The sequence below is a fragment of the Anabrus simplex genome, chromosome 3 (genome assembly GCF_040414725.1).
Source record: "Anabrus simplex isolate iqAnaSimp1 chromosome 3, ASM4041472v1, whole genome shotgun sequence".
Taxonomy (NCBI): domain Eukaryota; kingdom Metazoa; phylum Arthropoda; class Insecta; order Orthoptera; family Tettigoniidae; genus Anabrus; species Anabrus simplex.
The window spans coordinates 46,379,870-46,397,730 of record NC_090267.1 but is presented as its reverse complement, the minus strand read 5'-3'; the positions used below and the strand labels follow the sequence as shown (position 1 = coordinate 46,397,730).

At 40.6% G+C, this 17,861-nt stretch overlaps 1 protein-coding gene across 1 annotated transcript in view; it reads left to right on the top strand.

The window, feature by feature from the left end:
• The first annotated feature begins 264 nt into the window (after positions 1 to 264).
• The window catches only part of LOC136866988 (nose resistant to fluoxetine protein 6-like), a 227,149-nt gene continuing 209,552 nt past the window's right edge, over positions 265 to 17,861 (top strand). The window contains exon 1 of the mRNA XM_068226789.1: positions 265 to 517. Coding sequence (XP_068082890.1) covers positions 265 to 517 — 253 coding nt within the window. The remainder of the gene's footprint in view (positions 518 to 17,861) is intronic.

The following is a 17,861-nucleotide window of genomic DNA, read 5'->3' as shown; positions in this document are numbered from 1 at the left end:
CCTCTCGGTGAATGCTGTTGTTCAGAGAATGATAAATGTTTCTACAGAATGACGCAATCATTATGTTTCATAGCAGGGTTGATGTTATGAAAGGGCGTTCTCTGATGTTCATTATTTCTTCACGACGCAAGAAACCAGCTGGGAATATGGAGGGGACCTAGGTAAACGCTAATTGATGAGATAAGCGCGGTCGCCCGTAGCGATAAGACTCGTGCAGTTTTGTGCTTGTTACCACTAAGTCAGTTCTTTTGTTGTCTCGGTGTTATGGCGTCCTGGCTCCTCCTGGTGTTCTTCTTGGCCGCGCCCCTGCCGCAGGAGAGCGTCGGCCTCAATAAATTCACTCAGCTCATCCAGCCCAATATGATAATTCCCTCAGGAATGATGCAGATGATGTACGGGAGTGAACTGGAGCGCAGAAAGGAGCAGATCATCTCGAAAATTCGTGACCCTACTTGTTCGAAGCACATCCGTGCCCTGCTTGACGGAGTCAGAAAACGGGAGTACTGGGCTCTTAACAGTGAGTATTACTTATGTATGTATTTGTATTATATAAAACGAGGGACAAAGAACCGATGCTCTGAAATAAATCGGTAAGTTATATATGGAAAGCAGAAAAGCAATATAATAATAGTGATAATAATGCTCATTCTCACATTACAACATGTCACGAACAAACTGCGAAGCAAAATTCATATTTAAGCGTCATTCTGATTTATAACAAAGTACCTGGTTTGTTTAAGCGTTTGAAGTTATGTTTGATTGAAAATATACTCTGCACCAGAGGTGCTCATGCGGGCACACAGGACTGTAAACGGGCGGGCGGGCAACTGATTAGCGTACGCTATTCAGCCATAGTGACATGGCCACGTTACAGGCCGTGAAAGTTAAGTTGGCTGAACGGTCAGCGAACAGGCCTTCGGTTCAGAGGGTCCCGGGTTCGATTCCCGGCCGGGTCGGGGATTTTAGCCTTAATTGGCGGCACGGGGGCTGGGTGTATGTGTTGTCTTCATCATCATTTCATCCTCATCACGACGCGCAGGTCGCCTACGGGTGTCAAATAGAAAGACCTGCTCCTGGCGAGCCGAACCCGTCCTGGGATATCCCGGCACTAAAAGCCATACAACATTTCATTTCATACTGCGGCGATACCAGAGTTTGAAATGGAGGCAGGAAATAATGAAAGAAAGAGGGCAGAAATCCACGTTATTTTCAATTTACGCTCTAGAAATAAGTTAATTATGTTCAGTCCGGTGACAATAAAGAGATAGGCCAGCAATCTAAAATAAGAATACTAGGTTGTTTTATTTTTTTTGTTTTTTTTTTGTTTTTGCTAGTTGCTTTACGTCGCACCGACACAGATATATCTTACAGCGACGATGGGATAGGGAAGGCCTAGGAATTGGAAGGAAGCTGTCGTGGCCTTAATTAAGGTACAGCCCCGGCATTTGCCTGGTGTGAAAATGGGAAATCACAGAAAACCATCATCAGTGTTGCCGACAGTGGGGCTCGAACCAACTATCTCCCGATTACTGGATACTGGCCGCACTTAAGCGACTGCAGCAGAATAATAGTTAACACCATCTTTCCAATACTTATCTTTCCTTATATTGAGGAAATATAAGGAAATATAAGGAAAGATAAGTATAAGGAAATATACATAAGGAAATTTTTAGGAAAGATAGGTATAAGGAAATATAAGGAAAGATAAGTATTGGAAAGGTGGTGTTAACTATTATTCTTATTTTAATGTTCATATCCTGATGTCCAATACGGTCTACAATGAGATTTATTACTTGTAATCTCAAATAATTTTGTACTGCACGCAGTGAATTACAAAGGCGCTTTAGAAACGTTTTTAATATCATACGGAGTACAGGTGGATAAACTGTGGCTTTGCTTGCTTGGGTTTAAATTATCTGATAAACTCACCAACAATGTAATTATGCTTACCGGGAATGACATCAGTTAGGTTATTTATTTGAAGGCATACATTGATTTTGTAGATGTATTTACATTGTTGCTGTTTCTCTTGTACTTTAATCTTGGATAGTATAGTTGGACCCACGAGAGTTGAGGTCTGACATTTGAGCGGCGAAAGCAGTAACTACGGAGTACGCTGCGTTGTCATAGTTACCTTAACATATCAACCTTTCATACATGCTGAATATTTAATCAACTATGTTGGCATAATGAATTTCAATAAACTTTGACCCGTTACTGAGCTCGTGCTAATAATTCCGGCATTTAAAACAGAACACGCCATTCCGATCCGAACTCGATTGCTACCCTCTAGCGCCGCCCGCGGGTGGCGCCAGTGGAATTGTAAGATGGGACCTCTGACCTGCGCGGTCCTATGTCCCTTACTTAGGAGGGGGGGGGGGGGTGTGGCTTGGTGCAAGTTTTTCGTTCGGTTTAATTGCGCTATATTTGACTTAGTGTGAGTTTATGTTAATTCATCTATATTAATTTTAACATAAGCTACCACTGCTAGTGCTAAGTGTATATTGCTTTATAGCTTCTTTTTTAACATATGTGCGCTGTATATGGGCTTATGCTCAATAGCATCAACTTCCTGAGTAATCTATTACGCCGACTGGGCTGCAACCCTTCTTACGTAGTAGTAAGGCAGTTAGACTAGGGACGTGTTGTTCGCTAAAGGGAGGTATAGCGTGGCTTGATATTAATGGGACTTGCTCCGCTGGGATATGCAATAGTTGTTACGAGCATGCAGTACTTGTGGGCGCGGGACTGGTTACTCTGTTTTTACATGCTACTTTTCATGCAATTCTTGATGGCAATTTGGAGTTACTGTATTATTATTATTATTATTATTATTAAAAGTTGTTTGTACAGGGTGCAATACAGTGACGATTCATGTTATTTTTTACTAGTTTTTTACCTGGAATATTTACGAGGGATGCTATTGTGTCTGTACAATAGTATATACAGTTGCTTTTGTACAATTATTTACATTATGTATAAAATATGTACATCCTTTTTGTCTCTTGAATTTGAGAGTGTTGCTGTTGTTTATGTCATTACTAGTAGTTGATGGGTTGGTTATTTTGTTAGTATTTACATGTCCTTACTTATATATGTATATGTACTGCATCATTGGAAGTTTATGTTCCGTTCTGACTGACGTAACATTTGGTACTGTTTGGTTTCACAATTATTTGTTTCTTGTTGCTGACTGAGAGTGGCCGATAAATATGAGATTTCATATTCACTAAACTGACAATAACCTAAACAAATGCACATGTTAAATAGAGAATACAACTGTACAACTAGCCACTGATTAACTTACAATAAACTGAACTAACAACGAAAGTAATATTCACGAAACAAACACTTAAATTATTACATAAACCAGAAAACAACAAACACAGCTAACACAGTACTACTCCCAATAATATCACAAAAGCGACTGAAAAAAAGCTAATCCCGTAACACCGGACACGATGTAAAAACGTGTAAGAGTCCGGGATAAAAGAGGACGTACTAAATCCATATTCTTCTTTCTTCGATATCAGTCATCTGTGGACCACGAAAAATAACTTCTGCATTGTTTTTTGCCGACCCCGCGGTGTAGGGGTAGAATGCCTGCCTCTTACCCAGATATCCCGAGTTCGATTCCTGGCCAGGTCAGAGATTTTTACCTGGATCTGAAATCTCTTTTGAGGTCCACTCAGCCTATATGATTACAATTCCTATCTGACGGTGAGATTGCGTTCTCGGTCTAAAGCTAAGAATAACGGCCGAGAGGATCGGTCGTCCTGACCACACGACACCTCATAATCTGCAGGCTTCGGGCTAAGCAGCGGTCGCTTGGTAGGCCATGGCCCTTTGGGGATGTTGCGTCATGGTTTTTTTTGGTCTCCTTACGTGATTCTCAGCCTGTCCAATATTTCTACATCAGTACACTGCATTATTTTCTTCTTTCATCTGACCAGATAGTTGCACACTTTCTGTCTTTTACTAAAAAAACCCCAAGGTTTCTAATTCTATTCCAAAATGTATGCCTGTATAAAATTTATGCTTTCGTAATCTTTTTTGTGCGATTTTTTTTCCATTTCGATTAATCAACTTATTTTTCTTTTGGAATTTTGTCAAAAATGGTCTGCCTCTGTGGTGTAGTTGTTAGTGTGATTAGCTGCCACCCCTGAAGTCCCGGGTTCGATTCTCAGCTCTGCCACGAAATTTGAAAAGTGGTACGAGGGCTGGAAAGGGGTCCACTCAGCCTCGGGAGGTCAAGTGAGTAGAGGTGGGTTCAATTCCCTCCTCAGACATCCTGGAAGTGGTTTTCCATGGTTTCCCACTTCTCCTCTAGGAAAATGCCAGGATGGCACCTAACTTAAGACCACAGCCGCTTCCTTCCCTCTTCCTTGCCTGTCCTTTCCAATCTTCCCATCCCCCACTAAGGCCCCTGTTCAGCATGGCAGGTGAGGTCGCCTGGGCGAGGTACTGGTCATTCTCTACAGTTGTATCCCCCGACCCAATGTCTCGCGCTCCAGGACACCGCCCTCACTGAGTCCGAGGGAAAAACCAACCCTGGATGGTAAGCAGATTAAAAAAGAATTTTGTCAAAAATGATGGATTTTCTTCTAATCTTTCCGTATGGGATTCTCACGACTCTCGCCACGAGAGCGACACGAATTTATGAGCCATCACATATCCAGGATGAGATGGACACACTCAAAGTCATGTTTGTAATGGTTACAACGATGTACAGATTCATAGAGCCCTGCATCCCAGAGAGACAACTAAACAAACTCACAGAAAGAAGACATGGACGTAACTGCCTACCTGACTTACATCCACAAGACCACACACCGTATTGCCAAGGTCCTCCGCAAACATAATGTAAAAACCCTGTTGGGCACCGTCGCCAAAAGTGCTCACAGTTTAGGTCCCCACTATTACACCCTGGGTGTACAAAATTACCTGTACTTGCGGCAAGGTATACATTGGCCAAACATTGGGACTCGCATATCCGTCTCAACCAGCCAGACAAATCAGGTAAAGCTGAGCACGCCCTACCGACGGGCCATGATGTCGTGTTCCAAGATGTTCGAGCTCTTACCCACACTAGACACTACAGGTCCAGGATTATACGGGGAATTTTGGAAATACGAAGAAATCCTAACAACTTCAACAGGGACACTGGCTGTCAATTAAGTAATACTTGGTTGCCAGCCATTGAGGATTTACGTAGGCAGTTCTCTTCCCTGTCTTTTCACTGTTGTAATTTCGTTTCGGTGTTTCCGAAATTCGTGCGTTCCTCATCACCAGATGTTTCATTCCACGCCTGTGTTAGTGTCATACTTTCATAAGTGTGTACACCTGTTATGTGAGCCCCTCTCAGACTGATTCTGATGGTGCCGTCAGCTTCCGTTTCGAATGTTAGCGCTGTACCGCATACGGTGAGCCATCTGGTGACGAATGAACGTACCACTTACACTTCTGTTAGTAACGTTTAAATTCAAACTTTCGTTATTGGAGGCCAACGGCCATAGCCGCGTTGAAACACCGGGTCCCGTGAAATCTCCGAAGTTAAGCAACATTGGGCGTGGTCAAGATTTGGATGGGTTGCCACGCGCTGTTGGTGGAGACAAGGGAATGGAAAAGCGGAAAGGAACTGGCTACCCTACCGTACGCAAAGTCCTGCGGAGGTTTGGACCTGCCTTCGGGAAGAATACACGCTTACCTTACCATATTTGGAGAAGTCTTCTTCGTGAACAGTCGAGATTCTCTTCTGAAGACGCGGAGCAAAGTTCTCTGCGAAACTTCAAACAAATATTTAAAGATAACGGGAACTCCGTAGCCGAGTAACAAAAAATTCGATCATTTGTAGTGCAACATTTATGTGAAGAATAAAACAGCATCTGACCCGTCCCATCACTGAAGAGGAAGTATTTAAGGAAATACCTGCAGCTAGGAACAAGTCTGCACCAGGCCCCGATGGCCTTGGCTATTTTTTTTACAAGACATGCTGGCTTGCCGTAAAAAAAAAACTTTTGTGGAGTTAATGAAGCACTGCCTGATTGTACTGGGTTCACTGATGGTATAATAATACTCATACCCAAGGTCAAAATGTCCAAAACAATATCAGACTTCCGTCCAGTAATATTGCTCAATACTGATTATAAGATCTTCACGAAAATTCTTGCCAGTCGTATAATGCCTATCTTGGGAAGAGTCATCAAACTAGGTGAAACGTGTGGTATTCCAAATGAAAAATGAAACACACACAAACTTCAAGACATTAGGAACATGGTGCTATTTTAGTGCTATTTTATGCAAGTAATACAGGTATGGATGGTGCCATTTTAAGTCTGGACTTTCAGAGAGCGTTCGGTCGAGTTCATCACGAATACTTGCTGGGAGTCATGCGATATATGGGTTTCCTCGATTCTCTCTGTAACATTATACATAATGATTATCAATACGCCCACTCTAGAATTCTACTTAATGGTTTCTTTTCTCGTCCGATTCCTATTCAAAGTCAGTTCGACAAGGATAATCATATATTCCTAGAGGATAGAACCATTTGTACGTGATGTTCATCACGTCTTTAACTCAATACAAAATCCAAACAATCCAAATCCAAATCCAAACAAAGCTGACGCAGATGACGTAATTATCCATCTTCGGACCCTGAAGTCGCTCAACAGCTAACAGGAATAATACCTACATACGAAATGGCCTCCAACGCCCTTGTAAGTTACCAGAAATCGGAACTTCTTCCTCTTGTTACATGGCCGAAGGAAACAATGTTAGCCAACGTACCAACCAAAGAGCGTGTTAAAATCCTAGGATTCATCTTTACCGCAAACACTGAAGAAATAGTCGATTTAAACAGGAACAGTATTACACAAAAGGTGCGGTCGACCCTATCGATGCACCTCAGCAGATATGCCCCTAGGTACGGCATATCAACTTGTTTGCACTGTCAAAACTATGGCACACTGCACAAATTTTACCGGTGCCAGAAACAATAGCCCAACGGATAGAAATTTGTGTCGGATATTACTTATGGAGAGGATATACTTTTCGTATAGCCAAGCCACAACTGAGGAAACCAATTGACAAAGGCGGATTAGGCCTCATAGCAGTCTCCGAAAAATGTAAAGCGTTCCTGATCAGAGAAATGGTGCAGTATTCGTCTTCCGACCAGGTTAGAGCACTCCAAGTTTCTCCCCTTATGCAAAAAATCAATATTTCTGATCGTCTTGCTTTAAATGTGCTCTGCAGGCTTTGTACAGCTTGCCACTTCATGATCACATTATACTTACTGTTAAACATATTTACAATAGATTGCTGGAGATGCATGATAATCTACCACACATTAGGGTGAAACACCCAAATTACAACTGAACTAATATTTGAACAAATCAATCAATCAATCAATCAATCAATCAATCAATCAATCAATCAATCAATCAATCAATCAATCAATCAATCAATCAATCAATCAATCAATCAATCAATCAATCAATCAATCAATCAATCAATCAATCAATCAATCAATCAATCAATCAATCAATCAATCAATCAATCAATCAATCAATCAATCAATCAATCAATCAAAACTGATCTGCATTTAGGGCAGTCGCCCAGGTGGCAAATTCCCTATCTGTTGCTTTCCTAGCCTTTTCCTAAATGATTTCAAAGAAATTGGAAATTTATTGAACGTCTCCCTTGGTAAGTTATTCCAATCCCTAACTCCCCTTCCCATAAATGAATATTTGCCCCAGTTTGTCCTCTTGAATTTCAACTTCATCTTCATATTGTGATCTTTCCTACTTTTATAAACGCCACTCAAACTTATTCGTCTACTAATGTCATTCCACGCCATCTCTCGGCTGACAGCTCGGAACATTCCACTTAGTCGAGCAGCTCTTCTTCTTTCTCTCAATTCTTCCCAACCCAAACTTTGCAACATTTTCGTAACGCTACTCTTTTGTCGGAAATCACCCAGAACAAATCGAGCTGATTTTCTTTGGATTTTTCCAGTTCTTGAATCAGGTAATCCTGATGAGGGTCCCATACTCTAGTTGGGGTCTTACCAGAGACTTATATGCCCTCTCCTTTACATCCTTACTACAACCCCTAAATACCCTCATAACCATGTGCAGAGATCTGTACCCTTTATTTACAATCCCATTTATGTGTTTACCCCAATGAAGATCTTTCCTTATATTAACACCTAGATACTTACAATGATCCCCTAAAGAAACTTTCACCCCATCAACGCAGTAATGAAAACTGAGAGGACTTTTCTTATTTGTGAATCTCACAGCCTGACTTTTAACCCCGTTTATCAACATACCATTGCCTGCTTTCCATCTCACAACATTTTCGAGGTCACATTGCAGTTGCTCAGAATCTTGTAACTTATATATCTCTCTATAGAGAATAACATCATCCGCAAAAAGCCTTACCTCCGATTCCACTCCTTTAATCATATCATTTATATTTATATAAGAAAACATAAAGGTCGGATAATACTGCCTTGAGGAATTCCCCTCTTAGTTATTGCAGGGTCAGATAAAGCTTCACATACTCTAATTCTCTGAGATCTATTTTCTAGAAATATAGCAACCCATTCAGTCACTCTTTTGTCTAGTCCAATTGCACTCATTTTTGCCAGTAGTCTCCCATGATCCACCCTATCAAATGCTTTAGACAGGTCAATCGCGATACAGTCCATTTGACCTCCAGAATCCAAGATATCTGCTATATCTTGCTGGAATGCTACAAGTTGAGCTTCAGTGGAATAACCTTTCCTAAAACCGAACTGCCTTCTATCGAACAAGTTATTAATTTCACAAACTTGTAAAATATAATTAGGAAGAATGCCTTCCCGAAGCTTACATACAATGCATGTCAAACTTACTGGCCTGTAATTTTCAGCTTTATTTCTATCACCCTTTCCTTTATACACAGGGGCTACAATAGCAACTCTCCATTCATCTGAAATAGCTCCTCCGACCAAACAATAATCAAATAAGTACTTCAGATATGGTACTATAGCCCAACCCATTGTCTTTAATATATCCCCAGAAATCTGATCAATTCCAGCCGCTTTTATAGTTTTCGACTTTTGTATCTTATTGTGAATGTCATTGTTAACATATGTAAATTGTATTACTTCTTTGGCCTTAGTCTCCTCATCTATCTCGACATTATCCTTGTAACCAACAATCTTTACATACTGCTGACTGAATACTTCTGCCTTTTGAAGATCCTCACATACACACTCCCCTTGTTCATTAATTATTCCTGGAATGTCCTTCTTGGAACCTGTTTCTGCCTTAAAATACCTAAACATACCCTTCCATTTTTCACTAAAATTTGTATGACTGCCAATTATGCTTGCCATCATGTTATCCTTAGCTGCCTTCTTTGCTAGATTCAATTTTCTAGTAAGTTCCTTCAGTTTCTCCTTACTTCCACAGCCATTTCTAACTCTATTTCTTTCCAGTCTGCACCTCCTTCTTAGTCTCTTTATTTCTCTATTATAATAAGGTGGGTATTTACCATTCTTTACCACCCTTAAAGGTACAAACCTGTTTTCGCATGCCTCAACAATTTCTTTAAACCCATCCCAGAGTCTGTTTACATTTTTATTTACCGCTTTCCACCGATCATAGTTACATTTTAGAAACTGCCTCATGCCTGCCTTATCAGCCATATGGTACTGCCTAATAGTCCTACTTTTAAGACATTCCTTTCTATCACATTTACTTTTAACTACCACAAAAACAGCTTCATGATCACTAATACCATCTATTACTTCAGTTTCCCTATAGAGCTCATCTGGTTTTATCAGCACTACATCCAGGATATTTTTCCCTCTGGTTGGTTCCATCACTTTCTGAATCAGCTGCCCTTCCCATATTAACTTATTTGCCATGTGTTGGTAATGCTTCCTGTCGTTCGCATTTCCTTCCCAATTGACATCTGCCAAATTCAGATCTCCCGCTACAATCACATTTCTTTCCATGTCATGTCCCACATAGCTGACTATCCTATCATGTAATTCCGAATCAGCGTCAGTGCTACCCTTTCCCGATCTGTACACTCCAAATGTATCATGTTGCTTATTATCTTTAGAAATGAGCCTTACACCTAGAATTTCATGTGTCTCATCTTATACTTTTTCGTAGCTTACAAATTCTTCTTTCACCAGAATGAACACTCCCCCTCCCTCCCTTCCTATCCTATCTCTACGATACACACTCCAGTGCAGTGAGAAAATTTCTGCATCCATTATATCACTTCTCAGCCATGATTCAACTCCTATTACAATATATCGTAAATATCTATCTATTAAATTAATTCTATTCCTTTCTTTACAATACTTCTACAGTTCAACACTAACAACTTTATGTCATTCCTACTATTTTTCCAGTTCCCTGTTCCCTTATCACCGCTCCCTAGGCCACCCCGTTTCCCTGAATGTACCTTCCTATTACCCTTCCAAACAAATTTCCTAACTTATACGTACCACTGCGGTTTAAATGAAAGCCATTTGAGCGCAGATCTCTATCTCCTACCCACCCATTAGGATCTAGAAATCTCACTCCCAGTTTCCCACATACCCACTCCATAGTCTCATTTAAATCCCCAGACACCCTCCAGTCAGTATCCCTTCTACACGGTATTCCGCTAATAACAATCTCCGCTTTCATAAACTTCAACCGTGCTGCATTTACCAGATCCCACACATCTCCAACTATGTTGGTACTTATATCAGCTTGCCTTACGTTGTTGGTACCAACGTGGAACACCACCACCTTCTCCTTCCCATCATCCCTCTCTTCTACTTTCCTCAACATTTCCCTCAACGTAATTCCTGGATAACACTCTACCCTGGTACCCTTTTCTCCACAAACTTTCCCCACATGTCTAACGATGGAATCCACCATGACCAGAGCCTCTACCCTACCCACCTCATTTGATCCCCTCCCCTCCTGGTCAGCCCTAATCTTTCCTGATAGCTGCAGAAGCTACTTCCTCCTCCCTTTTCTCCTTCCCATCAGCCTGTTCCACCTGTCTTTTCCTATCCTCTACTATACATTTCCCTTTCCTACCTTTTTCCTTCCTCGTACTTCCACACATCTCAGCAACAGTTCCCTGTCCTTCCCTCTGTTGTTCTACCTGGAGTGACTCGTACCGATTTCGCACAGACACCTGTCCTGAATTCTGATCCTGAATGGAGCCCTTAGCCTGCAATCTCCTTCCTCTTAGAACATTAGACCACCTGTCTTCCACGATTCCCCCCTTTCCTTCCCCTCCCTCTCGTACACCTACTGTAACCTGTATATTGTTTGAGGGAGTCCTATCTTCCTTCCTGTCTTCTGTGAGAATCCTAATTATCTCCCTCAACCTTTCCAACTCCTCCCTCATACCTCTCAATGCCTCGCCACACCCACAGTTCGTACACTCTCGCTCCTTAGCCATTCTTTACGGGGAAAAAATGAAAATAATATATCTTATTTGCAAAAAATAAATGAACGGAGGGATATATTTTCTGGGATAGTACTCAAAGATCACACGACTGTAAGGTAATTTATATACGACTACACTACAATACTACTTAGTCGTACTCTATTATTTATCCTACAACCCCTAACAGGATAAAAACTACTGTTAATTACTGAATACACAAGAACTACACAATTCCAAACTGCAATTAAGCCTATCCTAATTACAACAACAGTATTTTAGTACGAGTTTCTACGGATACCTCTACTACACCAGTACTACACAAATATTTTACAATAATAAAATAAGCACACTATATTCTAATAGATATTACTCGTATACTACTGTACAGTACAGTACACTACAGTAATGTTTAAACTACTTTCAGACCATCCTAATTACGATACCGGTACTGGTACCGTATGTCACTACTAAGCACAAACAGAAATGAAATTTGCAAGAACTACTGTACTCAAAGATTACCAACGAAGCTAAATGCTTAGACAAATTATTATTAGTATTACGGAGGTAAACTAGTCCCCTATTCGGATCTCCGGGTGGGGGCTACACGAGAGGGGGCGATCACCAGGAAGATGGATACTGAGATTCTGCGAGTCGGAGCGTGGAATGTTAGAAGTTTGAATCGTTGTGGTAGGTTAGATAATCTGAAAAGAGAGATGGATAGGCTAAAGTTAGATGTAGTTGGTATAAGTGAAGTACGTTGGCAGGAAGAACGAGATTTTTGGTCAGGCAACTACCGAATTATCAACACAAAATCAAGCAGGGGAAATGCAGGAGTTGGTTTAATAATGAATAAGAAAATAGGGCAGCGGGTAAGCTACTACGACCAGCATAGTGAAAGAATTATTGTCGTCAAGATAAACACCAAACCAATGCCCACCACAATAGTGCAGGTCTATATGCCTACTAGTTCAGCGGATGATGAAGAAATCGAAAGAATATATGAGGAGATAGAAGATTTAATACAATATGTAAAAGGTGACGAGAATCTAATTGTGATGGGAGACTGGAATGCAGTGGTAGGCCAAGGAAGAGAAGGTAGTACAGTAGGAGAATTTGTATTGGGACAAAGGAACGAAAGAGGAAGTAGGCTGGTTGAATTCTGCACTGATCATAATTTAGTCCTTGCCAATACTTGGTTCAAACACCACAAACGACGGCTGTATACGTGGACGAGACCTGGAGACACTGGAAGGTATCAAATAGATGAAGAGCAAATCTGCTGGGAGCGTCATGCCAGACTTGGATCTGGTGTTGCAGATCGGGCAAACATGGAACTTTCCGCTGTAGTTCTCGAGTGATCGTGTCCATTACACAAATCAAAAGTAGAGGTGACAAGGCTGAACCCTGACGAACACCAACTTTGACTGGAAAGCTGTCAGATATATCAGCGGCTCATCGTACTGGTGTTAACATAGAGCATTTTAACCCAATTAATGAGTTGTTCTGGAACTCCACAATCTCCCAATGCACGCCATTTCGTTCATCATTACGATAATAGAAACATCGAAACTATTGATAAAACATTGAAATGCTCATATTTCTGTTACTATAAAAACTCGTAAAGTGGACATGCAAGGTTTTGTTGTTTTAAAGCGTTAACACAACACCTCGTAAAATTTATGGCTTCGATATGAATTCAGTAATAAAATTTCGTATCTCCACACGTATCTCCACATGACCTGACAATGAATTAACACCGATTCTTCGTATATCCCTTCTATATTACATAATTTTCAATATTTAATTACTTACATCACAACTATATGTGCATTGCATGGCATTGATTCATATTTAATATAATTATAATCGGAAAGCTAAGTTCTATGAAAATTTGTATCCTTCCTTAAAGTGTTAGATTTCTGGAGATGTGACGATTTAGATCAGTGACGATATGAGCACTGCGGAGAGTCTGAAGTTGAATCCAGGATTTTGGCAAGCAATGTAGTAATTATAAATTGTATATCGCCACCTTCCTGTCTTGCAGGCCACGGTAAACTTCCAGTAAGACGGGCACCACCACACTTTGCTGCTCAAAATCCACAAAAAGACTGTGAATTGGCATGGAAGTGGGTACGGATCTTCGGTAAACGGGAACGTTCTCAGTGATAAAGTACTGTACCATTATGATTTTCAATGAATTACGTGCCAATGACGTCATGACTTGATCTTTCTGCACATGCGGTGACCTCCGAATGTAGGGGTCTCCGCAGGTAATAAACATCATTCCAGGTTAAGAAGACAGTATTGTTCTTACGGACCTACAAGGAGCGAACGCACCCCTTCTTAGACATCCATAATTCCTCGTGATTAAGGAAAATTATAATGTACTTTATACTGTACTAGCTGTACTACCCGGCGTAGCCCGGTTGGTTTAGGATGTTCACTTTTAAGATTAGTATCATCAGTTAGTTATGTTAAAGTGTTTATAGAATTCCTTTCTGGGATATTGAATTTTACCATTTATAGTATTAGAGTTACTTAGATGTGTTTGATTTCAAGTTTTAAATGGTTTCGCTTTCGAGTAAAATTTTGTCCTTGTGGAAACTTGAATTGATTGGGAAGTACTTGATCCTTTCAAAAATATAAGTGATAACTTCATATATTTATCCGTTACGGTATAGATATGATCTACACGATTTCAACTGTCCTTGAGACTCTCACCAATCAGCCTTGAGACCCTAAACGCAGTGGATTCAACACTAATCTCGGTCATTTTAGACTATTTACTACAAAACCCCTTTCAGTGTCCCGTCCCAATGGAGGCTGAACGTCGACTTAAACAATATTCAGAGGGTCACAACAATGAATTCGACATTAATATCTGTTATTTTCTATTATTTTTAAATAATGAAAATGTCATGCCTTCCCATTCCTCACCCCCAGCGGGGATTGGTGTTCCATCTTCACAGTACTTTTTTTCCAGATGGTAAGTCATATATGTACCAAGTTTTGTTGAGAGCTATTTTGGAATATACCCACATACACCTATATATCACGGTTATTTTTACATTCATTTTCATCCCTTCTCAACTTCCATACCAATTGCGGTGAAATATGACTTATCCATCCAGAGTGTCACAGTTCAACTCAGCGCACGTGTAAACATTAATATCAGTCATTTTCGTTTATTTTTATATTTCACCACCTCCACGAGGAGTGCTACTGGTTTTTTGCCCAATAGTATTTCTTTTCAGATAGTAAGTCATATGTGTACCAATATTGTATGAGGGCTATGTTGGAAGAACACATAACGACGTCCGGAGGATCAATATTCGTCTCACTATTCCACACTATTTTCGATTATTTTTACATTTCAGCCCTTCCCATCCCACCCCTAGGCGTGCTAGGTCTACCATACCTCCTCGCAGTTTGTCTCATGATAGTAAGTCATAAGTGTACCAAGTTTGGCTGAAATCTCTCCCGTAGTCCAGAAAAGTATGGATTCAACACTAATATCGGTCGTTTTTAGTTATAATTATCTTTCGCCCCCTTCCCTGGGGCTTTTAGGGGTGTCTTGCCCCCGCAGTATTTTTTACAGATAGTAGATAATATTTTTACCAAGTTTAGTTGACGCCTATGCTGGAACATACAAACACCCAAAATCTCGCTCATTTGCACATTTTCTTTTCTTCACCCCTTCTCACAACTCTGCTGACTGGGGCTCAACTTGGACTTAAACGACATCTGGAGTGTCACTATTCATTTCAGCGATCCCGAAAAGTATATGGATTCGACACTATTTTCTGTTAATTTTTTGTCTCACTCCCCCCCCCTCCTGCCCAAAGGGGGCTGAACTCACTTTACGAAATTCTTATCTCTTAATACAGAATATGGACTTAAAAAAAATCCGGAGTGTCACTATACATCTCAGCGACCCAGAAAACTATAGATTCGTCACTATTTTCGATTAATTTTATATCTCATTCTCTCTCGCCCCTCCCCCACCCCAAAGGGTGTTGAACTTTGAATTTAAAAAATTCCGGAGTGCCACTATTCATCTCAGCGACCCCGAAAACTATGGATTCGACTTATATTTTCTATTATTATTATTATTATTATTATTATTATTATTATTATTATTATTATTATTATTATTATTATTATTATTATTATTATTATTATTATACCTCACTCCAGCCTCGCCCTCCCCCGACTAAGGGTGCTGAATAGGAAATTTAAAAAATATCCGGAGAGTCACTAAACATCTCAGCGACCCTGCAATTGTTGTGTGTCCTTCGCGCTCCTAGCTCTGCGCCAACCAGCACCGCGCAAGCCGCAGCTTGGATTATTCGAGACTCTACGAGACGACTCCAGTGCGCTTGCTTGTGACGTCAGTCTGCACTATAAAAGGAGCACCTTACAGCCACTTAGCAGGACTCCCCAGTGTCCAGCACCAGATTGCACTAAACTTCGAACACGGAGGTTATCCCTCTTAAACATGTGTCTCGACCAGGTGGACTGAATTCTGGTTGTATCCCAACTGCTAAGGGTGCTGAATATGGACTTTAAAAATCCCGAGTGTCACTATTCATCCCAGCGACCCCGAAAACGATGGATTCGACACTATTTCCGATTATTTTTATATATCATTCACCCCTCGTCCCTACCACCCCAAAGGGTGATGAAGTTGGACTTCAACAAATTTCGGAGTGTCACTATTCATCTCAGCCATCCTGAAAGTGATGGATTCAGTTCTATTTTCTATTATTATTATTATTATTATTATTATTATTATTATTATTATTGTTGTACCAGGTGGTACACCTCCACGCCGCTAGTTCAAACATTGCGCCAATTGAAACTCCTCTACAGGAGAAAGCCTGAACTTTAAAAACTATATTAACTCAACAGTTTCTCCGAAGATGGCTCTGTGTGAATTTTGATGTGTTTTTTTGTTTGTAATTGATCAAGAAGTGTGGACGTTCTCTACCAGATGTCTCTACTAAAACTGTGATTACGCACGCTGGTGCGAAGGAATGAACTCTCTTGAAGACATTTTGTATTCTTAAGTTTTGTCTTTACTAAATATTTGTTCTTTTGTTTTTGGGGTTGGCAATAACAATCTTTCTGTCCGCCAATTTTGAACTCCGCCAATCCCGAATTTCTTTAGTTAATTTTTGACCAATAGTGTATTTCTTCTTCGATGCTGATGTGTAACTTTTAGCGCCCCAATAAAATTGAGGGGGTGTGTCTACTCATTCCTGAAAGGTCTCGAATTTTTCACGAGGGTATAAAAACTGCTGATTTTCTTGTCTCCGTGCCACTAGTATAACATCTAATTCAGTGTGTGGATATGTAGCAGGGGGCGGGAAGCACCTCTTTCTTCTAGCTGCAGTTCTTCTACAAGGTAATGGCCTTTTAACATCTTTATTTCTTGCTAGCTCAGCAGTTTAACTCTCGGGGAGGGTTCGAATCCTTTAATATGTAACCCATCTTGTTAAAATGTAAATTCCTTTCTGTCTATGTAAAATCTTCAAATTTTGTTCACTGTAAAGCGGGGATAGAGAGTGCTTTACCCTCTCGAACTCCCCTTCATTTTGAAACTGAGGTGACTACGTTTTCATAACCGTTTCTTCTCTTCCTTAATGTATTAAAGTTCTCATACGGGTCACCTCCCTAGCTTAGGATTAGCCCCTATGTACCGGCCTAGAGCCACTTATGTTTTAAAGGTGTATTTTGGAGTGCAAGTTCACGCCTCCAGTTCCTTCTGTACTTTGGGCCAGTAACTCATCCTGATGTTTTGTTGTCTTCTTGCAAAAGCCCTGTAGGTTGGGTATTAGATACCCCTGTTTCACTGTATGTGTGCCTTGAGGGCAGTTCGGAGTAAGGGTTGTTGTGGCCTTTGATAAGGCTGGTAAAAAAAACGAGAGCAGGTCAGCTCTTTCTGGTATTTTGGAAAGTGCCTCTAGGAGGCCTGACATTGTTAAGCGGGAGCAAGAGCTCCAGGTACTGAAGGGGTTTTCTACCCTTTGTTGAATTGTGGGTGTGAGCTGGGAGCTCAGACTTTGGGGCTTGTAGCCCAGAATTGTAAAATTGCTGTGTACCTGATTTAACTGTTGTTATTTGTTGTACGCTCAAAATTCTGTGTTACCATTGTTAAGTTTTGAAAATATAACCTTTGTTAAAGTTTTAAATTAACTTTAATTTTTTAGTTGAGACCTATTCCAGTCCCCACCTTCTTTCACCTCTAACTACCACGGATATCTCCGTAACAAGTGGTAGCAGAGCGTGGTTGAATGAGTCTCAATTTAGCCCCTTTTGACGGCTAAATATTGCTTTTGGTTCGAACTCTAACAATTTTCTCCGTCGCTGCAGTTCTTCAATTTTTCTAAATTTGTAAAGTG